Source organism: Camelus bactrianus, chromosome 10, assembly GCF_048773025.1.
Source record: "Camelus bactrianus isolate YW-2024 breed Bactrian camel chromosome 10, ASM4877302v1, whole genome shotgun sequence".
Lineage (NCBI taxonomy): Eukaryota > Metazoa > Chordata > Mammalia > Artiodactyla > Camelidae > Camelus > Camelus bactrianus.
The window spans coordinates 50,094,265-50,115,949 of NC_133548.1; the positions used below are offsets into that span (position 1 = coordinate 50,094,265).

Genomic DNA, 21,685 nt, shown 5'->3' on the forward strand with positions numbered 1-21,685 from the left:
CCTGGGTCGGTTTTCTCTTGAAGCCATTTAGCAGGTCTGATGACATGGCCAGGCTCTGTGCGCTGGCATGTGTGTCCCCGAGGAACAAAGAGTCTGCCAGCTGGGTTTGGGTTTCAAGACGTGTGTCCTCGCCCTTGACCGGGAGATCTTACAAGGAGACAGAGGCCAGAGTCAGGTGGGGGGAGTGGGGCGGGGAACATCAATCGGATGCCACCCTGCCTCGAAATTGGAGAGTTCACCCCCCTGTCCCAGGATCCTCTGAGTTCACTTGAGGAGGCCAGAAACTGCAGAGGCAGGCTGGGGTTCTCAGCATTTATTTCATACAGCTGTTTAAAAAGCTTGTTTAAAATAGATCATTATATATATATATATATATATATTTATATATATAAAATATATAAAGAGGAATTGAGGCCAGCCACCCCAAAGAAAAAGCTATGTTTTATAAATATTTCTGTAGCTCCCACATCCCAGAAGAAGAAAAAAAACAAAACAACAAAAAAACATTTACAACCCAAGCTAGTGGTTCTGTGTGGTGGGCCCAGTAGGCTCAGACCCTGGGGTGGGCCGGGTGTCTCGAGGACTGGGCCTGCAGAACATTCTGGTGAGGGCAGGCTGACTGCGCCCCCCCTTCCTAGGAGGCTGGTGTCTCTGGCTGTGAAAGGTCGAGTCCATACCAGTCTTGCCAAACCCACGCCCCTGGCTTCTTAGATCCGCCTGGAAGACAGCAAGTGGGCACTCCAGAGCCTCGGGTTGCCAGGTTATTTTTAACCTTGTCGGTTTCCTTTGATGTCCTGGCCCTCCTTCCCTGGTGTCCAGGCCTCTGTTCCCAGTGGCTTCCAAGTGGAGGCAAAGCACAAGCCTCCTTCCATGCCCAGCATCTGGAATTCACAAGCCAAAATCCACGGGGTGTCTCCAGGCACCCTGGCCAGCCTCCGAGGGTCCCACAGCACCTCACTTGCAGACATAGCGCTCCACGGTGCGCTCACACCTGCGGCAGGTGACGTAGCAGCACCAGTGGTACTTGCAGTGGCACCGCTCCACCACGCGATCTGTGTAGGGGTTGTAGCCGCGTCCACAGCACATGAGGTCACAGCTGTCACTGCCATGTGACGTCTTGTTGCACTGCCTGGAGGGAGAGGGGAGGTCAGTGAGTGCTCCCGTCCCCCCCCAGCGCCCCACTCCCAACCAGGCAGCCACAGCCTCCCCACTGTGCATGGCTGCAGCCTCAGTCCCCCTTGGACGATGTCTTGATCTTTGGGGAATTTAAAATAACCCTCTTCCCCATGGGTACTTCTCCCTTTTCCCTGCATAGTTCTAATACGCATTTATCAAAATGATGGGGGTATTTCTGTTTTCTTGGAGATGTATTTTTTCCTGTTTCTTCTATTTCTAAATACTTGAAGGTGCCTCACACCACTCTGCCTAATAATCCAATCTTCGTATTTAATTGTTAATTACATTGTAACAAATGCAAAGATCCTTTTTCACTTTTCAAATCCCAAAATAAATTCTGAAACAAATAAATGGCATTGGAACGTGAGGCAAGGCGAGCGTTTGGCTGTGTCTGTTTGTGGAGACACAGGGTCTGTCAATCATTTGCCTTCTATGTACCAGATGCTTGTCTCCAGTGTTTTATCTTATTGGAGGCAGGCAGGGTTCTTAGGTCAGTGGAACTACTGTGTCCACTTTACAGACGGAAACAGGTTTAGTGAAGGGCAGAGGCCTGCTCAAGGACCCACAGGAGTTGATAGATAAGCAGGGCTCAAGCTCAGGGGTCCTGAAACCAAGTCCAATGGTATTCTCCCTACCCTACAGGGCAGAGAGCCCATGGATGCCAGGGCAGCATTTCTTCGTGAAACTCTTGTGGGCGAAGAAGACATTGAAGGTCCCCAAATATCTTTGTCATCATTCTTCTGTCTAGTGAAGCAATATCTGTGTAGGCTGGCATTTCCTCTAGCTGGACTCAGGCTAGACAGGGATGCTGTCATGGGATGCAGCTGGGTCCCAAAGCCATGTGGACCAAGAAATCCCAGAATGTCCAAGATGGGCAAACCCTAGAGATGACCACATCCAACCCTCACAGTTCCTGATGAGGAAACTGAGGCACAGAATGGGGAGGGGACTTGCCCAGCATCACACAGGGTAAACATGGGGTCTGTGAGAGTTCAGGAAGGCTTCCTGGAGAGGGAGGGGTCATCTAAGCCATTTCATGAAAGTTGAGCAGGAATCTAAGATGGAGAGGAGGGGAAAGGGCGTTGGGGGCAGAGAACAAACACGTTGACCTGACCTAATCTAAGCAGAGTAAGAGTGGGAGATGGTGCCTGTGAGGGGGAGTTGGGGAGGGTGGGGCCTGGAGAACAGGCAGGTTTCAGAGGTCCAGGGGCCTCTGGAAGAAATATGACAAAAGGGCTGGAGTTTGGAATATGGACTGCTGAGGAGGCCTCAGCTGACCAGGCTAGATTTGAGGAGGGCATCTTGCCCAGCTAAGGGGCCAGCTACTGTACCACCTATGCGCCTGCCTTTTATAGTTAACAAAACTCATTTGCATCTTGCCCCCGCACCTCCAAATCCCTAACCCAGTAAAATCCACCTTTCCCCTCCTCCAGGAAGCCTTCCTTGATATCCAGGCTGGGTCAGAGCCCTTCTGAGTTCCCTGCTTTCCCTCTGTCACAATCTGACCACTTGATGTTCCTCCCCCTCCCTGACCCCTGCCAGAGCCTCATGTAATGGGTGTAAGAAGCCACTGAGATATTGAGGCTGTTTGTTACTGCAGAAAAAGCTGATGCATACAGCTGTCTGCAAAGTCCCACCCTCAGAGGAATGGCTGAGGGCTGACCAGGGCAGGAAACCTGGGGGGTGGGAGGCGGGTGGCATTCTGAGAAGGCCAGGGAGGTTGCTGTGGGATGGGGCTTCCTCTTCAGCAGCTTGAGGACAAGTCCTAGGGGCAGAGTCAGGGCAGCTGGGCAGGAAGAGGCCTGGCAACCTAGGGGGAGGGGAGGGGAAGGGAAGCTGCCATTCACGAGCACTGACACCACCCAGCACTGGGGGGCTGCCCGGTGAGTGTGATTAGAATCTCTTGCCAACCCTCCCAGGTGTGTGGTACCATCCCCATGGCACAGAAGATGAGACCGAGTCTCAGATAAGTGAAGGGATTTACTCAAGGTCCCACAGCTAAGAAGATGCAGCGTCAGGGTGGGAACTCTTCTTGCTACACACACACACACACACACACACACACACACACACACACACACACACACACCCATGGATCCAGGGATACCTTCTCTCTGCTCTGGGGCCCTTGGTGGGCTTTCCCCAGGCCCTCTGGATTCTAGAATCCTCCTCCCCCGACCCCAACCTCATCACACCCACCCTGGCTGCCTCAGCCCAGACTCTCGCTCCTTCCCGTCTCTCTGGCCTGACCTGGTTGCATCTTCACTCCACCCTAACCCCTCAGTCTGGCCTCCAGATGGGATCCTGGGCCTCCTCGAAGAGCTGCCCTGGCCTGTGAGGACGGAGCCCCTCTAAGCAGCCCCCCACCCCCTCCTGGAGACAGGAACGCAGGCTGAGGAGGAAGCAAATGCTGGCCAGGCACCAACTATGTGCCAGACACGTTCACAGACACCCTCACGCTGGTTCAATATTCTTTTAACCCTGAAGAACACTAGTTTTGTGGAATGCTATTAGGGGCTCCTTAATAAAAGAGTTCCACAGCCAAACACCTTTGGGAAACACTGGCTTAGGCAGATCCTTTACTGCGGGATTTTGCAGGGCCTTTAATATGTTCTCATGCCTTACAAATCACCAGAGAGAATTTCCCAACGTATCTGATTGCAGAACTATTTCTTTATAGCATGTTCGGACTGGATTCCTCCTGAACCATCTCTGAGAAGAGCTGCTCCCCTGAATCCTCAGCAGCCCTGCCTGGCATACAGTAGGTCTGTAGTCGCCACTGGCTCCCTCCCTCTCTCTGATCCTGAATCTGTGATGGGACCCGATGTAGGGACCCCAGCCCTGGCTCTGAACCTGGGGCCCAAGGGGAGAGAGCTGAGGCCTGGGAGGTCAGTGAACAGAGGTGGGGAGGTGAGAGCGCTGTCTCTCTGCAGAATGCAGGCCGAATTCGCGCTCCTGCTGTCCCTCCGAAAAGCAAAAAGCACTTGCCCTGGCTCTACCTCCCCGTGGTGTAGACTTCCTGTGCGGCCAGGGGCTGGCCACTGCCCCAACCCGTCCTGTGCCTCAGTTCACTGGTCCAGCCAACAAGTTGTATGACATTTATCCTTCTTTTGCGCATTTGACAAACATTTACTGAGGACCAATTTATGTGAGGCAGCCTTTTTCCTTGCCCCTGTCTTCCAGTATAATCATTCTCTCTTCCCATCTGTCTCCCCTACTAGCAGGAAGGTGGGGAAGGGGCCTCCCACCAGCCTCCATTCACAAGGGGCCACTGCTTGGGGGAGCCACTCCCAGGAGCTCTGTCCAGGGCCCCTTGCATCCCGCACCTCCATTCAGTATTCAGTTGGGTGGGGCTCCATTCCCCAAATGCTGACTCTGTGCCTGGCCCTGAGTTGGGGTGGAGTACATGCCACACAGCTGACCCTGCCAGGATGGCGTTAAGCTTACCTGTCCTGCGTCCCGTGAGAGCCCACCTTCTCGTTCTTCATGCAGAAGTCGGGGGAGCTCTGCAGATAGACGAGCTCCGAGTCCTTCACGGGCCGAATGTCCAGGTCCTTGGGCACTAGGTGCTTGCGGGTGCCCATAGGTCGGTGCACCACCTTGGTGGCCGACAGGTAGCGGGTCTTAAGGTCAGTGGCCACATCCCGAAGCTCCTGCAGCCCCTTCCAGCAGGTGCGGATGGAGCAGGAGCCAGATACCCCGTGGCACTTACACTTCATTTCCAGAGAGGCACGCAGAGCCTGCGGACAGGGGAGGGCGTCGGGCTGGGCAGCCAGGGCCCCCTCCCTGGCCTGCCCCCGGGGCCCTGCCCCACCCCTCCACCTGCTGGGTGCTCTCAGGGAGTCACCGCCTGCTCTGGGCCTCAAGTGACTGGCTTTTTGCTCTAAAGCTGGGAGGGTGTTGAGGGTCCTTAGCTCCTCCTCCAACTTGGAGGGCAGCAGGGAGGGGCAGGAAGAGAGTGGCATTTGCAGAAGTAATGGATGCCATTTATATAGCTACAGTTCCAAGTGCTCCCGCACTTAAAATCATCACAGTAGCCCTTCAAGGGAGGTATCATTAATTTCTCCATTTAAAAAAGAGGAGAGGGGAGGGTACAGCTCAGTGGTAGAGTGTGTGCCTAGCTTGCACAAGGTCCTGGGTTCAATCCTCAGTACCTCCATTAAAAAATAAATAAGTAAATAATTTTTTTTTAAAAAGGAAACAAAGGCTCAGAGAGGCTGAGTCTCATGCCCAAGGCTACACAGCTAGAAGATCTCGGTGCTGGGATTTGAACCCAGGTCTAAGGGCGATTCCAAAAGCCACGGCTTTTCATTGTTCCATGCTTTTTCTCTCATATAAAACTGTGACTCGGAAATTGCTTGCTGGAAAAAAAAAAAAAAGAGGGAAAAGAAGAGAAGGGAGGGAGGGAGAGAAGATGAGGGAGGAGGTGGGTGCTTGAGGGCCTGGCTGGCCTTCCCCTCCTCTGCCTGGTGCAGCGTCACCACTCAGCGCCTCTGTCTCTGTGTGTGTTAAGGGGGTGTGTAATTGCTACCTTGCAGAGTCGTTGAAAGGATTCAACGAGATGACATATATGAAAGGGTTTTGTGAACTATAAAAGTTAAATCAATATTGGTTTTGAAAAATCAGTCTAAGTAAGAATTATGGTTGGGAGGGGAGGCTTGGGTATGGTGCCTGGGGAGACTCGAGCCCTGGCTTCAGAAGTGACCATATCCTCCCTGGGCCTCAGGTTCCCCCTGTGTACCTGAGGGGCATGAGTTAGATGCCTTCTGCAGGCCTTTCGTTTCTGTTGTCTAAGCCCCGCCTCCTTGCACACAGGACTCCGATCCCTCTGCCCACCCTCCCGCCTGCCCTGTGCAGGTGTTATGGGTCCCCTGAGCCTGCATCAAAAACATGGGGAAACTGAGGCACAAGGAGGGCAAGGATTTGCCCCAAACCACTCAGGGAACTAATTAGGAAGCTGTCAAGGTCCCAGAGTTCCCTCCCCTTCACATCACCAGGAAGTGGGGAATGAGGGAGTCCACTTGGGTCTAAAGTCTGGAACGGTCTCCGCCAAGCCTGTGGAGAGCACGTAGTGAACCCAACTGCAGGGCATGTTCCACCTCCCGAGGGCATGGGGAAGGAAAACCACGCTCCCACCCTTAGTTCAAATGGTGGGCTGCTGTGAGCCAGCACTGAACACCTGACATTCACCCTCTTGGGCCCTGTGGTTTAGGGGAGGGGAATTATGCCATTTTGAAGGTGACTCCAAGGAGGCCAGCTCCTTGGCATCAGGGCTCCTGGGACACGCCTAATGTGCCCCTAAGGCTGAGGACCCTGTCTGGACCACACTGTGGGATGGGATCGCTGTGCCCTGGCAGTACGAGGCTCAGACAGGGGCTGGATTAAGGGTGAGGGGTATGCCAGCAGGGTTGGGAGGCGAGTCCTGGGTCCCTAGCCAGCTCTGCTACAGACCCACAGGGTGACTCAGCCTCAGTTTCCCCAGCTGTCCAAAGATGACCTGGACATCCTAAAGTCCTTACATGAGGGAGACCAGTGAGAGAGGAAGGAGAGGACATGGAAACCTCTAGGCTTGAAGCCCAAAGACATGGGCTCCATTGCACTGTGTGTCCTTGGCCAAGCCACCTAAGTTCTCTACTTGGTGCCTCTGCACAATGGGCCTCATGGGGCTGCAGGGAGGGGTCATGAGATGCCACCTGCACCCAATACTCTGCCCCTCTGGACAGTTCCCTATCTGTAAGGAGGGATAACAGTACCTCTTCACAGGGTGGTTTTGTGGACTATGGGAGAGAAAACTAATCCAGCACCCACCACAGTGTGTGGTACCTAAATTGGTATAAAGTTTTTTTCTTTAATTTTCAAAAACTTAAAATGTCCATTCATTCACTTATGTATACACCCCAACCTTCTGTGGAATGAGGTGCGGAATTAATGAAACACCGATAATAATAGACATGGAGGGGAAACTGCATTTTGGAGGTTGGGGCGGGTTTTGGAGCTGGGAGGGGGATCCCCATTAGATCCAAGGAGACGACTCCTTAGCTAAGGCTCTGTTGCCCCACAGCCCTCTCTCCACGCTTCCTCCCACACCAGGCCTTGGCCCAGAGTCCCAGAGGAAGAGCCTGAGGAATGTGGCCGATGGGGACCAGAGAGAACCAACCCACCCCATTTTCTAGATGGGAACTGAAGCCAAGAGAGGAAGTGACTTGCCCATCACATAGCAGGTTTAGTCCCAGATCCAGGTGGGAACTCAGAGCTCCTGACTCCTAGTTCAGTGCTCCTTCTGCTCTGCCAGCGTTCTCCAACCGAAATCCCGGTGGACCCCCTAAAGGAGGAGGAGCCAGGCAAGCCCCAAGCAGCTGGAGAGGGAAGAGCCTAAAGAGGCTGGGAGGACATCAGTATGAGTGGGTCAGGGCCCTTCCCCCCCACCATCCCGTCCATTAGGGCACACTGGGTGGCCCTTTTCCAGTCAATTGGTACAAGCACAACCATCTGGGGTGGGTGGGTGGGTGGTTACCTGTCTCCCCACTTCACTGTTGTGTAGACGCATCAGTTTATTGGCTTGGGATCCTGTTTTTTTCACCTTCATAGGAGCATCGGAAAACTTGGCCCCCATGAGGAGCCCGTAGCTGAGGTTGTCCGCACATCCTCCCCAGCGGTTCCCGGGCCCGGGTGGCTCACCTGGGACGGGGCCGCAGGAGCAGCCGGGCAGGTCGCCGGAGGTGCAGGCCCGGGCGATGGCGTGGCTGATGGCGGCCGCCGACAGCGCATACACGAAGGCTGACTCCCGGGTCCCTGTGGAGAGGGGTGGGGTCAGCGGGGGCCAGGTGACCGAGAGTTAGGACACTGCTTAGGCCTGAAGGCCCCTACCTGCCTCTGTAGGGTCTGAAGGGGACAGGGGCTGACACCAGGTTGAGGATAGCCCTACGGCCATTCATCTGTCACATCCTCAATTCTCCCCCAAATCCACTAGCTGTCAGTACACTCACTCACGAAGCCCGCAAAGCCAGCACCCCAACAGGCACACCCTCACTCACACCCCCACCACGCTGTACTTTCGCCCCACCAGTGTTAGGGGCTGCTTTCGGGAACTGAGGGCCCTGGCCCTCAAAGAACAAAGAGCCTGTTGCGGGGAGAAATGTGTCCCCTAAAGAAACTATGGTCAAGTCCTGACCTCTGGTACCTGTGAACGTGACCTTTTAGAAACAGGGTCTTTGCAGATGTAACAGCGCTAAGACGAGGTCACAGGGATTGGAGTGGGCCCTAATGCAGTGACTGGCATCTTTAGAGGAAGAGAGGATTTTGGACACAGAGATATAGAGGGAGGAGGCCTCGTGACAGAGGCAGAGACTGAAATGATGCAGGTCCAGACCGCGAACACCAAGGACTGCGGCAGCCACCGGGAAGGAAGAAGAGGCCGGGAAGAATCCTCCCCCAGTGCCTTCAGAGGGAGCCCTGCTGACGTCTTGACTTTGATTTCAGACTTCCAGGCTCTAGCCCCGTGAAACAACACATTTCCGTTGTTAGAAGCCCCCCAGGGTGTGTGGTACTTTATTACAGCAGCCCCAGCAAACTAATATGCAGCCGAATGTGCCTCAGCTCTGGGGTGTCCTGGCTTTGGGTCCAAGCAAGTCACCCCTGCTCAAGCCTCAGTTTCCTTAACTGTGGAATGGGAATGATAATACCTACCTCATAGGCTTGCTCTGGAGTTCAGATAATTTGAGAAGAAAGGAGGCTTTGTAAAGCGCTGCGCAAACATTAGCTGTCACTGAGCAGGGGAGAGTTTAGATCCACTGAGGCGTTCCCACCCATCAAAAGTCTCTCTGTGACACACAGGACCCCCAGGTCCACCTGCCTCCTCCAGGATGACTTCTCCACAGATGTTCTTTAGTCCCTACATCTCTTGGTGCCTCTCACAGCACCTCCAGTTGGACTGGTCTGGAATTACCTGTGGCACACCTGTCTGCCCTGAGGGCGGGTTCAGCCTTGGTCTTGTTACAGACTCCCCTCCTAGAGGTCCCCCCCGGCATCATTCATTCCTTCATCCAGGCACTGGGGTACATGTGCATCTGTACTGTTATTCAGGCCCCCTGCACTGGTATATTCACTCACTATATGTTTATTCATTCATCAATTCATGCCTGAATACCCAGGCCTATGATTGATTCATCCACCCACCCATCCATGCATCCATCCATCATCCAGCTACTCACTCATCCACCATCACACTTCCATCCATGCATCCATGAATTCACCCACCTATCTAAACACACACGTATTTATGCCTGAATGAATCTACCCTACCCGCATGCATTCTGCAGGCCCTAGAAGCCCCCTGTGGGCTCCCTACCTCTCTCCAGGTCAAGCAGGTAGTTGGGGGCGAGCTCGATGGAGGAACAGTTCCAGCGCATGTCGGCGAAGGCCCTGCGGCAGGCCTTCATGGCCTCGCGGGCGGCGTGCACGATGGTGTGCATGAGCTCCAGGTTGCTGCGGCACAGCTGCACCTGCGCCGACACCAGGCCCTCCAGCTGTTTGCAGTGCTGTGTCTGGTTCAGCGCCAGGGCCGCCGGGGTCTTGGACAGCGCCCTGCACACAGGCCAAAAGGCAGCAAGGGAAGGGAAGGGAAGTCAGGGCGGGGGGCCGCGCTGCCTCCACCAGCTGTACTGGCCCCAGCCTCTCTTCAAAGGGCTCGGAGCCTTTGCTGGAAGGAGCCAGGAGAACAGGAGGCCAAGCGCCGTCCCCAGCAGAGCAATGGCTCCCCCTCCTGCCCCTGTGTGACCTTGGGCACATCATTGTCCCTCTCTTAGGGACAGTGGCCTTCATTCATAACATAGGATCATGACCTCCATCCTACCTAAGCCTTATTATAAGTATACTAACAATAAAGTTTTATAGTTCACAAAGCACTCACCTTCACAGCCTTATTTAATCCTTACACGGCTGTGAATTATTACTCTTTATTCAACATTCATTCATCTCTAAATACCTATATATGCCAGACACCATGCTAAGTGCTGGATTATACTACTACTACTAATAATAATACTTTATATTGAACACTTACTAGATGCACAATGTGAGTTAGGAGCTTCCCATCATGGCTTCCTCTAATTATTAAACTCATTTACTAGGCCATAAAATCCCACATACATGCAAGGGATTTATTAAAAGATTAAAGAGCTACTCAATTTTATAATAAACTGGATTTAACCATTAACTTGCTGTGTGACCTTAGATAAATCACTGTCTCTCTCTGGTGTCTGTACCTATAAACTATATTTCCCAGAAGGGGTTCCAGTGAGACACTTTGAGAAAAGGGATCCATGGTCAAACACATTTGGCGACTGTGATATACTACACCCCTACTTAAAGAGTAATAATGCACATTTACATTATTTACATTTTAAAGGTTCTGAGAAGTACTGCAGCATGGAGTTAAAACCAGCAACAGGCTTGGTTTTAACTCCCAAATCTGCTGAGCACAAAACTATTTGAGATGTGCTAACCTCATCTATGCTTTGGGAAATGCTGGCCTAGGCAGTCCCTATGAATTCTAGTGATGTAATAGGACCTAAGAGTTTCTCGGATACTGGCTCAGGGCACTGGGATTCCAAGACCCTAGGACCAGAGATCCATCTTGGATTCTCCTTCCTCCTTTCTCTGAGGAGCAGACTGCATCTGGCTGCACCTCCTTTAAGTGGAGGCTAGAGGGACGCCACAACCTTAAAGGCTTCCACATAGACCCACCCCCACCCAGAGCCAGCTGGTCCTCAGCAGCCCAGCAGAGATCCTGGAGGGGCAGAAGGCAAGAAGGGGCTGCTGTGGGTCCGCTTGCTGGGACCACAGCAGACCTCAACCAGGGTCAGGGATGAGACATGGCGAGATCAAGATCCCTGAACCCCTGGCCTGAGATCCCAGGAGAGGCAGCCTGGTGCCAAAGAACAGCACAGGCCTGGGCAGACTCCTGGCTCTCTCACTCCCCTTGAGCAAACCAAGTGACCTCTCCTCTCCCAGCAACCTCCCAGTATTGTCTGAGGGATTAACTCAACATGTGTCACATGCTCCACCCAGGGCTGACACACCGTGGTCAGTGCTCAGTGATGGAAGCTACTAGATTACTGCTTTGGTGGTTTTTCCCTACTGCAGGCAGCGTCCTGTACCCACTTAGTCAAGGCCAAGAGCTGCCCCCTGATTTCAAGTCCCCTCAAAAACTGGCCCCCCAGCCCTCTCCAGTCCCTTATCATTGTCCCCAACATGTGCTAATATCCACCACATCAGACTCCTGGCTTCTCTGACAGGGACTGCCTTAACACATGCCCGTGCCCAGGCTTTCCCTGGTGCCAGGACTGCCTTTCCCCTTGCTCCTGTATCTAAATGAATAAATGGACTTTATTCATTTGTGGAAGAAATATGTGCTAAGCACCAACTCTTTCCAGACTCATTTGGAATGAACGTGACAAAGAACCTTTCCTCAAGGAGCCCCTCATCCAATGGCTGCATAGACCTATCACAGTTAAAAGGCAATGGCCCAGATGTTCCAGCTCATGGGCTGGCCGGGAAGAGCCCAGGCTTTGGGCACCAGCTCTGGGACCTGGGTAGTTACCCAACCTCTCTGGGCCTCATGGTACTCATCTGTTACAAGAAAATGATAAATTCTACTTCAAAAGGTGTTGGCAAGACAAGTATGATAATGTAAGTAAAGTATTTGGGACATTTGTAGACAAAATCCCTTGCCTGCTGCCGTGTGAATCTTGTGCCAGAGGGAGTCAGAAGACCTGGCTTCTATGTGCTGTGCAATCTTGGTAAAATGCTGCCCCTCTCTGAGCATCAACCACAAAATGGGGATTCCTGGAGGACTTGCAGGGGCTGAATGAGATAATACATGCGACGCTGAGTACTAATAGGTTAGTTTGCTTCCTCTTGCCTCTCTCTCTGCCATGCCCTACCCATCTTACAACTCCAAAATTTTAGAAATCTTCCCAGAGGCCTGGGAAGCAGATCCAGGGCAAGTGGGCATTGAGATTGACTATGGGTGTCTTGGGCCATCTCTCCTCGCTGTGACCCCTGGCCCACACCTTCCTACCGAGGCATGAGCTGGGAAACGTCTGGTATATATGAATACAGACCCCAGGCATGGTTGCTTGACCTAAACTGAATTGTCTGGTCCTCCTTGGCCTTCTGCACACTGAGGGCTACCTACACCGGGACACCTGGGGAACCCGCTGCCCACATTCCTACAGCCCATATGGGTGAGGTGTGACCACACAGAGGGCAGGTATCACCCCCTCGGCCTGTTTCCTGGTTGTTACAGCCCTTCTGCCTCCATCTAGCAAACACTGTACACGCACATGGACCCACTGTCCCTGGTGGGCACTCCCGTTTACAGCACCTCTCATTTCATCCTGTTCTCACAATGCCTAGAGAGGCCTGGGAGAGTCTTAACCCCACTCTGTACAGAGGACACAGAGGCGCTCCTGTGCCTGGGTACTTAGCCTCCTGTGGAAGCCACCCTCCCTCTGGACCTGGCCTCACCTTCCCAGGTCCCCTCTCTACTGGGCTGAGGGCCGTCAACACTCAGCCTGTCCTGAGCCTGCTCTGCCCATCACCCCTGCCCAGCTTCCATCCTTCCACTCGGAGCCAGTTTTCTGTTTCACAACAGGAAGGGCTGCAGGGGAGACAGGAGAAAGCACCCAGCACAGCAGCAGGCACACAGTGGGCACTCAAGCAGAGTGGCTGCCTTCCGGGTCCTTTCCCTGGGCTCCTGCTCAAAAAGTCGATAATAACAGCAGAGACCTTTCCTGGGGAGCTCAGTCCAGGCAACTCCTGAGCGCCAGGTGCTGTGGCTCCCAGGGAGGGGTGCTCTGGGCTCCCAGTGTCTGGGGACCTTGGACCACTCTGGGTCAGTCTATCCATCTCTGAAGTCATCAAGCATCCACCTCCCCAGCTGGCGGTGAGGGGAAGGTTCTATGAAGGAAACATGGTAAGGATGCTCCCAGAGGAGGCTCAGACTGCCCAGGCAGGCAGAGAACAAAAAGGAAACATTCTGGGAGGCCTGGGTGGGCACGAAGCTGCTGGAGAGAGTGGCTGGGACAGAGCAGCCAGCTGCGGCATGCTGTGGGAGGCTGGTTCACGGGAGCGTGCAGACCTGGAGATCAGGAGGCGGGAGGCAGTGGATTCCACTCCCGAGGAGGGCGATGCGGTCATCTGGTAATTAGTGGTAATGACCGTTTCTAACTAAGGCCCCCTCAGGGAGGTAATCAAGGATTAGGGTGGGAGGCGGGGGAGTTACCCGTCTGGACATCTTGTCCGGCTTGCCTCACTGCAGCAGACCCCTAATTGAAAACATTTTGGTTTATCTGAGGGTGGGTGCATGGGGGAGAGGGTGGAAGAGAGGACAGGAGGGAATAGAGAGTTCACCGGCGAGGCCTACACCAAGGGTGCCACTGGGGTGGCTAAAGTCTCTCTCGTGTGGGAGTTGGGTTCTCCTGGGAATGGCCACAGGGCAGCTCACTCACCCAATGTTCGACCGTGGGCAAGAGCTTGCCCTTCGCTGGGCCTCAGTGTCCCCACCTCATTGTGCAAGTGACAGAGAGACAGTCAGAGGCAGAGCCAACCTAGATCCCAGACCTCCTAGATCCCAGGCTAGGGCTCTTTCATTCCCATTTTAGAGATGAGGAAACTGAGGCTCAGAGAGGCTAACGTGATTTATTTGCCTGGGGCCTGGCTCATGGCTAGTGCACTGTCAGAGCTCAGGCTGGCACCCAGGTCTCAGGTCTGGGGCTCCTCCCACCCACTCTGCAGCAGCGATGTCCCTTCTGAGTCTCTTTAGAACTTTTCCTCCAGAGGAGCAGCAGGCTTGGGGCTGCCCAGGGTGGGTAGAGGAGCCTTTATGGGTCCTCCCAGCCACACTGGGCCTTTCCCCTCACTGAGCAGCCCCAGTGGTTCACCGAAGGCTGGAACCATCTTCTCTGCCCCCGACAGGGCAGCCAGGTGGATGGCTTACCTGGGTCTCCCCACACTTCCTAGTCTGTCTCCCAGCTCCTGGCTTGGGTGGGAGGTGAGGTAGAAGAGGGGTTCCCCAGGTAATTTCCAATCAGGTGCTTCCATCCCCCTCCCACCCTACAGGAAGCTCAGGCTGAGTCCCAGGTCCCCAACAGGTGGACATTCTGGGTCGCTTAGCCACATCTACATTCAGTTCCTGTGTCAAATGCCCCTTCCCTCTTCAGCTCACTTTCCAAAGCCCAGGGCAGCAGGGTCCCCAGGGACAACTCCAGGACAGCTGAGTCTCCTGGGTAAGTACCCAGCCTCCCAATCCCACTGTATGCTTCCCTGTTCCCATCTGTCCTCTGGCCAAGAGGCCACAGAGCCAGAAAGCTTAACTCCAAATCCTTCCTATGCTGCCTAATATCTGTGACGCCCTGTTCGTTAAAGACCCACTGAGCCTCCATTTCCCTTCTGTTTAATGGGGATGATGGCAGAAAATACCTCATGTGGTAGTTGGGAGATTTAAATGAAACAATATACATAGAACAGTGCCTGGGATGTAGCAGGACCACACACACACACACACACACACACACAAACACACACACACACACACACACACACACACACACAATTGTTGTTATCCTTAAACTCCACTCGTTCTCCTGCTTCCCCTTCTGTCTTCAGTTCCAGCAAGAGTTTAACCACTATCAAGAGGTTTAGCTTTGTGGAGCCCGTGTGCCTGGCTTCTGATCCTATATCTACCATTAATTAACTAGCTGTGTGACCTTGGGCCAGTCACTTAACCTCTCTGTACCTTAGTTTCCTCATTTGTAAAATGGTAGCGATAAGAATGTCACCGACTTCATAGGAGCATTATCAAAAATTAAATGACTAAAGCTTCAGGGATTTAGTAGGAGGTTCCTGTAATTCCTGGTTTCTCTGTTTCCCTACATGCACTGTCCTGCCCCTGCTGTTCCTTCTGTCCAAGATGCCTGCTCTGCATTCCATCCTTGGCCATCCGCTGAGATCCTATCTATCTTTTGAAGCCCCAAGTCACCTCTCTTACATGGGACTAACCACTCCTCCTCTGGGCTCCCATGCTCTCTCTCCTAGGACACAGCCCAAAGTCTGCTTTGTGCTTTTTACATGTCTTTCTCTCCCAAGAGGCTGGGAGAATTTTTAAGGCAGATAGTGAGTTGTACCCATTTTTGTGACACTCTGGGCTACGCAGGGGGAACAGCATGGATGTTGGGCTTAGCTAGCCATCTCTTCCAGACACTACCTGACCAAAAGCAGCTTGAGAGCCCATGCAAGTCACACAGTTTTCGGAGCCTCAGTGTTCCCACTGTGGCACAGGGATGGTGGCAGTGTCTCCCAGAACACTCTAGGAGTGAGCCCAGTTCTCGGCCTCTGATGATCCTTGTGCTCCCCAGCAAAGCCTTTCCCTCTCTGGAACTCAGTTTCCTAATCAGTAAAATGCTGGTGGTGGGCGAGGAGGGCTTGGGCTCCCAATCAGAGGTCCTCACCAGCTGGGACAGTGCCAGGTACCAGCAGTACGAGGATGGATGGTTTCTCACAAAACTAATCAAGAGCAGCAGAGAAGAGCCGGTGTCCCCTGGCTGGGAGGCCTCCGAGCTCCAAATGAGAAATGCAAGAAGATGGGGTTCCCCTCTTGAATCACCAATTAATTGATAACTCAGCCCCAGAAGAGGCAGGGCCAGTGACCTCGAGACTGTTTGCTGGTGGCCCAGCCACTATCACCCTGTCTTCTAGTTAATCCATGAACCTTCCTTGCAGCCCCTCCGCAATCCCCATAATCTGTCCCCTGCCTGCCTTATCGGCATGGTTCCCTGCCCCCGACCCGGAACTCTAGACAGTATCCTGTCTTGGGACTTGTCCACCGCTCAGGGAGTCCCTCCACCCAAAGTGCCCTTCTCCCACTGCCCCCACCTGCCAAACTCCCAGAAACTCCTCAAGCCCATCTTAGGAGCACTGCCCTGGAAAAATCTCTCCAGGGTCCCAAGTATCTGTGCCCAGTACCTGTGCCCCCACCAGGTAGTCTCCTCTCCTCTGGGCCCCCACAACACGGCCCTGGTCTCTTCTAGGGCACTTGGAGTTATTTACAGCCTGGGCTTATCTCTTCCAGACCAGAGGGCAGCTCCTCCAGGAAGAGGCTGGGTTTTACTCCTCTCTCCTTGCCTACACCACCCACAACCCTGCACAGAGCAAGCACTCCCTTCTGCTGGATGGAAAGGAGTCTCTCCCCCACCTATCTTTCCATTAATAATTTCTGTCTAAAGGCATACCCTTCACATGTGCATGGCATCTGATAGTTTACCAGATTCTTTCAAGAGCCACTTCTCATTTGACCTGAGTGAAGTAAAGACTCTTACTCTCCTTTGACAGAGGAGGACGCTGAGGCTCCCAGAGGCTGATTGACTCTTCCCCAAGAGGCTGATTGACTCTTCCCCAAGGTCACCCAGATGGAGGGGTCCGAAGGGTCTGAGGACCTCCAGCTAGGGTCAGGAGACTGACCAGGAACATACTGAGCAGGCTTTATGTGCAGGGCACAGACCCTCTTGAGTGGGTCACTTGATCAGCTCTTTTTCCATCTGTCCCCGGGGGGAGGTCTTGTGCAACCCTCAGCTGCACAGGACAGGGCACTTCTGTCGTCCTCCACGCCCTGTCTCGCTCCTCCGGGAGGTAAGGACAATATTTTACAGAAGAGGAAAAGGAGACTCAGGAAGAGTGACTTGCCCACGACCCCCAGCCAACTTCTGCTCCCAGGTTTTGGGCGCGCTGGCCTGATCCAGGGGTTCCCTTAACGCTCTCCGCCGCCCCCAGCCGCCGGTCCCGGGACCCCTCTGCGAGGACGCGGGTCTCTACTTACAGCCACTTGATGCCATAGCACACGCCGGTCTGGAGCGCCAGGGCGAAGAGAAGCGCCTGGCAGACCTGCGGCCGCGTCCTCATCGTCGAGCGGCGGGCTCGCTGAGGGGTCGCACCCTGGGGAAGCCGCACCGAAGTCCCGCCGCGCACCCGGCCGCCGTCGCTCGTCCTGCGCCCAAGCCGCCTGCAGTCGGGGAGAGCGGAGGCGGCGGGTTAAGGCGGCGCACGGGGCGGGGGCCGCGGGCGGGGGTGGGGGGCGTTTTATTCAAATTACAAAGGAGGGGTCGGGGCCCCGGGAGGCCGGGCGCGCGGCGGGGCGTCGCCTCCCGCCCCGCACAGCTTCGGCCGGCTGCCGGCGTCTGGCTCGAATTAGGTGCCGCAGAGCGCGGCCGAGGGCGTGTCCACCTTGCACGGGCGACAGAGACTCCGCAGAGATGGCAGAGAGACAGCGAGAGGGAAAGAGATCCTCAGAGGGTGAGGCGAAAAAACACAGAGCAAAGGGAGAAGTCGCGATAGACAGTTTTCGGGAGGGACGGAAGGAGAAGACGAAGGGGGTAAGGGGTGGAGGCCGCGGGCGGGATAGGGGAGAAGCAGATTCGGGGCCCAGGATCTGCGTTCTTATCTCCGTAATATTAATTACTAGTTACTGTGGGCGTGGCAACTGTCCTTCCCGGCTGGTCCTCAGTTTACCTCCTCTGTGAACTGGGGATATAATTGTGATTCAAGTTGTGATTAGGACACAATTCCCCTTTTATAAAGAACGTTCACCTCACGCGATCGCATTTGTTCCTCCCAGCAACCCTGTGAGACAGGCACTATCACTGCCCCCATCTCACAGATGAGAAAACGAAGGCCCGGAAATGTGAGATGGGGCTGTTCAGCCGGCGAGCCTCTGGTCCATGCCTCGTGTTCTGCCCTTAGGTCTACCTGGTGTTCGGTAAGACCACGGACCGTGAGAAGACAAGGAAATAGGGGCTTGCTCTGGGTATCAGTTTCTCAGTCTATCAAGGGGAGGATGAGAAATGGGATAGCAAAGATCTTTGTACAGTGAGGTCTGTTGTGGGACCTGCGTCTCCGAGTCCCTCTAGCGGTGCCCCTTTGAAGGGTAGGATGACGCCCAGGCCGGATGAGGCGGGGGCAGCCTGGCCTAGCCTAAGCTGGGAGGCTGACTCGGCCGGCGCAATGCCGCCTGCGGTCGCCAGGCGGCGTCCTGGGGCTGCGGAGCAGCCCTTACCCCGCCCGCACGCAGGCCGAATAGCCGCTTTCTCCGGCTTTTTTCTTTTCATTCTTCATTTTTTCGTCTTCTTCTCACCTCATTAACTCTCTTCCCAGCTTCTCCCAAATTTACCAACACATGGCGTTCCCCCGGAGACAAACACAGCCCCAGGCCTCCTCCCCTGGGAAGGAGCAGACAAAGGGATTCCTTTCTAAAGTGGCGAGTCGGAAAAAGGAGGCGTCTGCCTTAGAGGGGACGCTTGAGCGAGAAGGGGGAGTTCTTATCTGGCTCTGTGACATTGGGCAAGCCCTCCACCACCCCTAACCTCAGTTTCCTCTTCTATAAAAAGGGACTGGACCTCTCCGCGCATCTCCTGAGGTCTTTCCAGCCTACAGTAGTCCGCGGGTGTTAAGCCGCCCTCTGCCTTAATTTCCACTATTACGTTTACCTGCGTAGTGTGTGCATTTACGTGTGCACCTTAAGCATACACACACATTTGAAATCCCACTGTTTTCTGTAGCCTCTGGCATGACCCGGAGCAAGTCAGAGAGAAAACTGAATTACATTTTCTTTCTCTTCCTCAGAGTCCTCTAGCTGGGCGCCTAACACAGTGGCGCTCGCTACAAACACCGAGTGGAGGCGCGGGGCGGGGAGCGGGGCAGAGACAGAAGGCGGTTTCAGCGGGGGTCTCCGTCTGAGCCCCTCCTCCCACCCAGCCTGTGTCCAAACCTTTTGTCTTACTGGCCCTTAAAGTTTACTACGCTCCTGAGAATGAGAAAAATATTGGCTGGATATGCGGGGCAAGGGAGAGGATCAAAACCAGTCATTGCCTCTCCTCGACCCCACCCCCTCCCAAAGTGTGGGATCCCCTCCAAGCATTCCAGGGTGGGGAAGAGGAAGGGCTGCAGGCGGAAAGAGGAGAGCGCGGACTCACAGCAGGGGATCCGTTCCCAGCCCAACTCTCCCAGAGAGAGGAGGGGCCGCCTGGGTCACAGCGCACGAGGACCCTGGCCTCCAGCTACTCCCGGCTCTTTCGGAGCGGCCCCGGTGGTCGTGGGCTTCTCCTTTTGCTGCTCCAGCACGTTGCTGGGGCAGGCAGCTTTTGGCCTGGGCCTCTAGGTCCTGACGGATTATTCCTGCCCACGGTCAGAGTGTCTAGGACAGCCGCGCAGGCCGCTGGGTCACCCTCAGCCTGCGTCTCCCGGTTCAGGACGCACTCGCCTCCTGGAGCCCCCGGCCCGCCAGGGGGCGCTAGGTCGGGGTGGCGGGTGGGATCGGCAGCAGCCTCCCGCGCCCTGGGACTTTGGGCAAGTTATCTTCTTTTTGGGGGCCCCAGGGTCCCCGTCAGGGGATGGGATGAGGTGTAAAGTAAGTGCCCTCTCAGTTCTGGTCCTTCTATGAGACATGGGCTTACCATGGTCAGCCCCGAAATGCTCGACCCCTTGCTTCAGGCCCGGCTCGGAGCCTCCCTTGGGGTCAGGCGTATAGTGGGCTCGTGTCAAAGAGCTGTGTCTGGAGAGATAAGCAGTGCCTTCCTACCCACGCTGGGGATAAGGTTCAAGCTACCTTGCTTGCAGCAGGCAAGAGAGCGAACAGTCCAGACTGCACACTGGGCACTGCGAGCGCAGTAGCCACAGCCCCGCTCTAGCTCTAACAGGTGGTTGTAGGCTTGGGATCTGGAAGTCCCTAGAAACTCCGCTGCCAGTGTGGTCACCTCTCTGGGCCAAAGACGGAGGGGACATTCCGAGCTTCCCCTTCCCGGGTGAGCCCGCGCTGGGCCGGGAGCCTGCACCGTGAGCTGGGACTGAGTGTCCACGCCGCGCGGAAGGTCTGCGCGGGCCGGGCCTGAAGCCTCCGGCTGCGCAGCTCAGAGCCGACCCGAAGGATCCATGCTGGTGAGCAACTGCTTCAAGGTTACCTGCGACGCCGAGCGAGGCCTGGCCTGTAGCCCGGCTTTGACCTGGGCCGCGAGTCTTTCGAGATTTGCCTGCGGGGCTGCGGAAGATGCGCCGGGTTGCCCACTAGTCGGGTTATTTGTGAAGTGGAAAGGGTGGGGTGGGGTAACTTGGGGTACCTCCCACTACTCCCACTGAGCCCGACTTGGAGTGCCGAAGAATTGGGAGGTTCATGCAAACACCTCAGATCCAGGAGGTGGGAGGAATGGAGCTCGTGCGTGAGCTCAGCCAGATGTTCCGGGCTGCTCCAGATGTGCCTCGGGCCCGGATAGGAATCTCCTACTCCCCTTCCCCCAGCCTGGAGCTCAGGTCTGTAAACAAACTCGGTTCTCCCTTTTCCCTGGCCGCTCTAGGAGAGGGTCGCAAAGCTAGGCGTCCGCCCCCACCAATCTCGACCCCCAATTTAGTAGGAGCTGCTGTAATTCTCTGCCTTTTGCCATCTTCTCCCGCCCCTCCACACACACCCTCTGCAGCAGGATTCAAGTCCCCCACCCCCGCGATGGCTCGGGCATGACCTCATTCAGGGGCCGACTGGGAGGTAGAGGGTCGAATGTGGGGGTAACAGGGCTGGGAAGTCTCATGGCGGGCGGCAGGAACTGCAGAGCACACCTCCGCCGCTGGTCCGCGTAAGGCCCCCGCCCTCAGCCCCCCGCGGCTGGGCCGGGTGAGGGGAATGCTTGGGAGAGCCGCGGAGGAGAGGTACGGAGGAGGGCTTGCTTGCTTTGCTTACTTGGGAGCGGGTGCCCAACCGGGTCGCGGCGCCGCCTCGGACTTGGGCGCCCCTCGCCCTAGCAGGTCCCCGCTGAGCGCCCGCCCGCTACCCGCGGCCACTGCTCACCTCCTGGGGCTCTCGCCTGACCCAGCCGGAAAGGGAGCGGCGAGCACGGCCCCCAGCGGACCCGATCGCTCTCCCGGCTGGGCAGGCGGCGAGGGCGCCCTCCTCGCGAGCGGCAGGAGAAGGACGCCCGGGATCCTGGGGAGCAGCGTCGGTTCGGGTCCCGCGGGGACTGAGGCGGGGACTGTGGCGCGGACTCGGGCTGCTCTGGGGGCGCTGGGCTCCCAGGGCTTGCGCTTGCCTGCTCGCCCGAGCACTCTTCTTCACCCGGCACGGTCTCCAGCGCGGGACGCCCGTACTGCTTTATAAGGCGCGGGCAGCTGCTTTGATCCGCCCACGTCAGCGCGCCGAAACCCCACCGGGTGGCTCTGGCCGCGCGCGGGAGACGGGGCGGGGTCCCCGCGGATGCCACGGACCCGCGGCGCCAGCGGCACGAGAGGACGTCGCACCCTGTTGAGTTACAAAGAGGAGACTTACTAACATAGCTGGCCTTTACTGAGAGTGCGGGCTGCGAGCCTACTGCGTGCCTGGAGCGAGTGGGGCCCAGGTAGGGCGGGTTTCTAAACCTCTCAGCAAACCAGGCAAGGATCCCCAAACCCGTCCGTTGACAGAGGAGGAAGCCACGGCTCA

The 21,685-nt window shown here is 55.5% G+C and overlaps 2 protein-coding genes across 10 annotated transcripts in view; one reads left to right on the forward strand and one right to left on the reverse strand.

Annotated features, from left to right (window-relative positions):
* Window positions 1-285: 285 nt before the first annotated feature.
* WNT11 (Wnt family member 11) lies at window positions 286-21,558 on the reverse strand. 5 transcript variants are annotated; one of them, XM_074372673.1, is made up of 7 exons: window positions 21,059-21,551; window positions 17,051-17,233; window positions 9,524-9,759; window positions 7,691-7,968; window positions 4,624-4,916; window positions 2,853-2,986; window positions 286-1,129 (listed from the first exon to the last, which is right to left on the reverse strand). In XM_074372673.1, exons 2-7 carry the CDS (start codon window positions 17,131-17,133, stop codon window positions 768-770), a joined length of 1,386 nt encoding a protein of 461 aa, XP_074228774.1. In that variant the 5' UTR covers window positions 17,134-17,233; window positions 21,059-21,551; the 3' UTR covers window positions 286-767. The 5 variants fall into 5 exon arrangements, with proteins under 5 accessions (XP_074228774.1, XP_074228775.1, XP_074228778.1 ...); XM_074372674.1 differs by lacking the exon at window positions 21,059-21,551 and adding an exon at window positions 19,200-19,723; XM_074372675.1 differs by having other exon boundaries at window positions 818-1,129; window positions 2,840-2,986; window positions 21,059-21,558.
* The window catches only part of LOC123613795 (uncharacterized), a 52,527-nt gene continuing 48,081 nt past the window's right edge, over window positions 17,240-21,685 (forward strand). For 3 of the 5 annotated variants that reach the window (XM_074372678.1, XM_074372681.1, XM_074372679.1), the window contains exon 1: window positions 17,240-17,523. In XM_074372678.1, coding sequence (XP_074228779.1) covers window positions 17,484-17,523 — 40 coding nt within the window. In that variant the 5' untranslated portion in view covers window positions 17,240-17,483. The other 2 variants (XR_012509748.1, XR_012509747.1) reach the window with 2 other exon arrangements.